A 5,060-nucleotide genomic window follows, 5' to 3' on the forward strand; every position below is an offset into this window, starting at 1 on the left:
TAAAATTTAACAAAACTGAGAGGATTTCTTAAAGTGGGAAAGTGCCGTATTAATTCTCCTCTACTTAAAGAAGGTCACGCAAGTATTTCTATTTGAAAATACTGACGGTAATAAGGGAATTGAGGTAGGTAACTCTTCTGCAGTCCCTGGACAAAAAAACAAAACAAAACAAAACAAAACACCGAACAACTTACATGGAATTTCTGGAAACCCAAATTCGAATCCTACTTTTGAAATCTCTCTAGAATATGGTTAAAAGGGTTCAAATAAATATGTATTAAATGAGGTGTCTGGCGGCCTCTGCTGGTGCACGAGCTTAAAAAAGAGTTTACCATAAGAAGAAAAATGCAATCGTAATTTCAATTAACGTTAGAAAGAGACTCTCATTAAATGTATAAAAATAACTAATTTAATGCCAAAAAAATTACAAGTTATGTAATGGTCTCCTAATTAGGAAAATAATCTAAAGCCACTGAACTTTACTGAGCCATGTTAGTGGTGCAACGTAATGATTTAGGGCAGGATATCAATTGTTCAATTCACTATATCATGTTAAATATCCTTTATTAATAAATGATTAATCCCAACTGAGGCAATATATTGCCCGTAGTCCATCTCTAAATCCCTTCAGTCGACTTCAATGGATCACTAAAAACAAACTCAGAGGAGAAGAAATATTTTACAGTTAAATCTATCAGGTCCTAGAACTAGACTCATTTACTGAAGGGTTGGTTCGTCTATAAATCAAGCAAACTCTCCTTTGATTTAATGCATCTGACATATAGATCTATTTTACACTTTTTTAATTTCAAAAATACAACACATTAAAATATGTTCAATTTATCAAAGCTAAAAGCAACATTTAAGTAATGTACTTAAAGTGCAAAGGCACTTTAACACAAAAAAAGTGACGCCCAGTGGCTATACTTTGTAACCAAAATGAAAATACCGTATATTCTTATTTACAAAAAAAAAAAAAAAAAAAAGGTTCAGTCCAAAAAGATCTTTGGAGATCTTCTGATAATACATGAAGCTGTCACCTTCATTAAAAAAAAAAAAAATCTATCCCTTTCTCTCCCTAACTAATTGATCCCACCTTTAACTCCAAATTCCCAATCCTCCCCCACCCCCTGCAAAGAAGAAGATTTATGCAAAATTCATCGTAGAAACGTTCATTTACACCGCTAGTTACTGGGGAGGGGAAAGACAGAGAAATAATTTAAAGAAACTTCGCCAAGGCCGAGACATCGCTTCACTCAGTCTCCTGACTAAAATATTTTCAAAGGTTCCATGTTAGCACAGGGAAGTAAAGAAACAAAAACCGAAAAGAGCAAGTGAAATGGATCGCGATTATTCACGTTGCCATAATTCTGAAGTCAATTCAAGTTTTATGCAATAGGTTTTTAATTATTTCTCCTTCACAGCTGACTGATTGCAGTTTGTTTTTCCAGAACTTCGAGGTAGTCTGGTTCTGTTTGCAGTTTTCCTTGGAGTAAGGGGTGTTCAGGTTTTGACTGTTCTGCAAAGTATTTTCTGGGGGTTCCGTATAAACCAGTTTTATTTATTCTGTCTTGATTTTGGCGCCTGGATTCATACGAAGGTGCGAACTGCCTTTTAGGTAAGGTGCAAAAGTTATAGTGGAGCACTCCGCCACTGGGAAGCTCCTTGACTCTCTCCGCGACGTTTTGATAGAGCAACTCGGGTTCCCTGGGAGAGGACGGCTTTTCCAGTAATTCGGATGCACTTATCGTATAGGCAAGGGCGACCGGCTCTTCCTTTTTGGGGTCCAGATTACTGTAACTGAATTCTTGAAGGTTTCTGTAATAGGCCACGGGATCCCCTTCCTTCTGCATGTAGATCGGATTCTGGCACATCTGCCCCACGGGGGGAGGGATGTAGTTGTAAACGTGTCCTTCGGCTTTATCGTGGGTCTCCGTGCCGTAAGAGCCGTACTGCAGCTGGAAGGAGCTCACGTCTAAGTTGTTGGCGCCGGCCGGGGCGCCCTGCACCCCCTTCCGCCGCTTGAGGACGAAGACGAACAGGCCGGCCCCGAAACAGACCGACAGGATGAAGACGACCAGCAACCCGAGAATTAAGACGGAGAGGGGGACCTCGGTGTGTATCTCCGGGTAGGAGCTGGGAGACACGCTAAGGGAATGGGGCACGTCCGTGTTCTGATCCGCGGATAAAACGGTGGCGTCCGACAAACCGGGGTCTTCGGGACAGATGGCCTCCCTCCCCAGGAATTTCAGAATCTCCCCCGCGTGCCTGGCCGGAGATTCGCAGGTCACTTCGTTGATGATGACCGGGGAGTTGGCGTGTTCCGTCCAGTCCTTCAGGCCCATGATGTCACACGTGCAGTCCCAGGGGTTTTCCTGGAGATCGATCTGAACGAAGGCGGGGAGTTGGTCTAGCACCCCTCGGACAGGCAGATGGGAGAAGTGGTTGTTCCTCAGGTTCAGTCTCGTCAGGACCGTGCCCCCGAACACGCGATCGGGCAACGACCTCAGCAAGTTGTTGTTCAGAAATAAGAGCTGGAGGTTACTCAAGGCGTCGAAGGTTCGGGGCCGGATCTCCTTAATGACATTGTACTCTAAGTACAGGTACTGCAAACTCTGCAGGCCCTCGAACATGGAAGGGTACAGACTTTCAAGGTAATTGCCGTTCAGATAAAGCCTGCGTAAACTGGTGAGGTTCGTAAAGGCACCTTCCCGAATGACGGCGATCCGGTTGTTTCCCAAATGCAGCAGGTCCAAAGAACCGTATTCTACGAGATCGTTCTTATAAACGATCTGCAGGTAGTTACCCGTAAGATAAAGTTTCTTTGGACTGGTAGGTTTGGGGCGCAGATCTGAAATATTCGAGAATCTCCTCTCCTGGCAGTTGACGTTCAACCCGTTGTCCGAGCTCTGCGAGGTGCAGATGCAACTGCTCGGGCAGGCGAGCGGCACGGGCGACTTGGTCTGGTAGACCATGATGGGGCCGAAACTCTGCCGGTCCTTGGAGACGGTGACCCGAGGGGTGGGGCGGTTCCTCGTCTTGGGCGGCCGGCTGGCTTTCGGAGCCCTGGTCGGGGTGAGGGCCGGGTTAACGGTGGGCGACATCCTCTGGACGTGGGAATCGGGAGAGGGGGGACGGTTCCCCCTCTGACCGGAGTCGCCGACGCTTCTCCTGGGGCAGAGGTCCTGCCTGGTCAACTGGGTCACGTCTTTGCCGTGCAGCCGAAACGGGGTTTCGCAGACGATCTCCCCCACGAAGACGGTGATGGTGTCTAGCCAGGCCTTCAGGGGAAGGAGGTCGCAAGTACAGTTCCAGGGATTTTCTTCCAGCTGGATCTCCATGATGCCGCCAATGTGTTCCAGGACGCCGGCAAAAGGCATCATTTTCAGCCTGTTCCCCCTCAGGTCTAAGTGGGTCAGCAGAACGAAACGAAACACGTTGTTGGGGAGGGCCAGCAGGAGGTTGTCATTAAGGATCAGGACTTTCAGTTTATTTAGTTTGCTGAAAGCTCCCGCCTCGATGGCGCTGATGTAGTTGTAATCTGCTTGGAGGTATTCTAAACTGTCTAAGCCCAGAAACGTGTCCTCTCGCAAAACCTCCAGCTTGTTGTTGTTGAGGTGCAGCCTCTTGAGGGTCTTGAGCCCACTGAACGCCCCGGTCCCGATCTCCCGCAGCTCGTTATTTCCCAGGTGGAGAGTCACGGCGTTGGAGTAGTTGACGAACTCATTGGGATGGAGTCTGGTCAGTAAGTTCCCATTGAGGAAAAGCTGGTAGATGCGGTACTGGGGGGGCTGGAGCAGGCTGACGCTTGTAAATCCTTTGTTTTCGCAATTGATATTCAGAACGTTTTCCTTCTCTTCGCACAGGCAGCGGATCTTGCAAATGTCTTTGGCAGTTTTGCGGCACTCCGTCTGCGAGATCCCGGCCACGGTTAACACGCTGAGCAACCAAACGCCGTTCAGCATTTTTATACGCCGTAGATGCCAGCTCCGGTACCTACAGTCAAGCCTTAAGAGGCGGGAGGGCCGAAGGGGAAGGGGCAGGAGACGGGGTGGGGGGGGGCGAAGGAGGAGACAGACAAAGAGCCGATTAAAACGGCCAGGAAAGTGGGATGGGGGAAGGAGGAGCATCCGACCACATGAGAAACCATCCTTTTCGAATCCGCGCCCCTCTCCGGCCGCTCCCCCGCTCCTCCTCCATCGACCCCCCAAAAAACCCAACAACATAATTACACGCATCATCTATCTCCCCCCTTCCCCCCCTTCGAAGGGGTCCTCACCAACCCAGTTCTCCTACCAAACCTGCCCTTCTCCATCACCCCCGGGGGCGGCTCGCCCGTCTCGCAGCAGAAACAGCTTCACTTTTTAGGGGGCTTTTTCTTTTTTTGTATTTTCCTCTGCGCAGAGACGGGGAGGATCAAATTAAAGACTCCGAAGGGAAAAAGGGGGTTGGGGGGGTGGGGTGGGGGGGAGGATGCGGTACTCACACATCAGGAGAACATGAGACTCCGGTCCTTTGCGGTCTTCTGGGACTTTAGCATCTTGTGTGCTGAGACGGAGAGGTGGACGGGGAGGTTGCGGGGGGAGGAGAATGGCAAGGCGGGGGGGGGGGGGGGGGGCGTTCTTCCTAGAGGGTTGAGTGTGTGTGTGTGTGTGTGTGTGTGTGTGTGTGTGTCTGGTGTCTGTGCAAGCTGGCTGGCTGCAGAAATAGAAGTCCTCGTGGGAAAGCGAGGGGGAGCGGAGAGAAGTTTGGCCAACCTTTGGGTCTCTGCGAGAGAGAGGGGGAAATAAAGAAGGGGGGGAGAGAGAGACAGGGATACAGAGAGAGAGAGAGACAGGGACACAGGGAGAGAGACAGGGATACAGAGAGAAAGAGAGACAGGGATACAGAGAGAGAGACAGGGAAACAGAGAGAGAGACAGGGATACAGAGAGAAAGAGAGACAGGGATACAGAGAGAGAGACAGGGAAACACAGAGAGACGGGGATACAGAGAGAGAGAGAGAGACAGGGATGCAGGGAGAGAGAGACAGGGATACAGAGAGAAAGAGAGACAGGGATA

At 49.3% G+C, this 5,060-nt stretch overlaps 1 protein-coding gene across 1 annotated transcript; it reads right to left on the minus strand.

Annotated features, from left to right (window-relative positions):
• Nucleotides 1-388: 388 nt before the first annotated feature.
• Nucleotides 389-4,580, minus strand: SLITRK2 (SLIT and NTRK like family member 2). Its single transcript, XM_001510529.4, has 2 exons — nt 4,487-4,580; nt 389-4,008 (listed from the first exon to the last, which is right to left on the minus strand). The coding sequence occupies exon 2, from the start codon at nt 3,963-3,965 to the stop codon at nt 1,419-1,421; it is 2,547 nt and encodes an 848-aa protein (XP_001510579.2). The 5' UTR covers nt 3,966-4,008; nt 4,487-4,580; the 3' UTR covers nt 389-1,418.
• Between the last annotated feature and the right edge of the window lie 480 nt (nt 4,581-5,060).

This window comes from Ornithorhynchus anatinus, chromosome 6, assembly GCF_004115215.2.
Source record: "Ornithorhynchus anatinus isolate Pmale09 chromosome 6, mOrnAna1.pri.v4, whole genome shotgun sequence".
Classification (NCBI taxonomy): Eukaryota; Metazoa; Chordata; class Mammalia; order Monotremata; family Ornithorhynchidae; genus Ornithorhynchus; species Ornithorhynchus anatinus.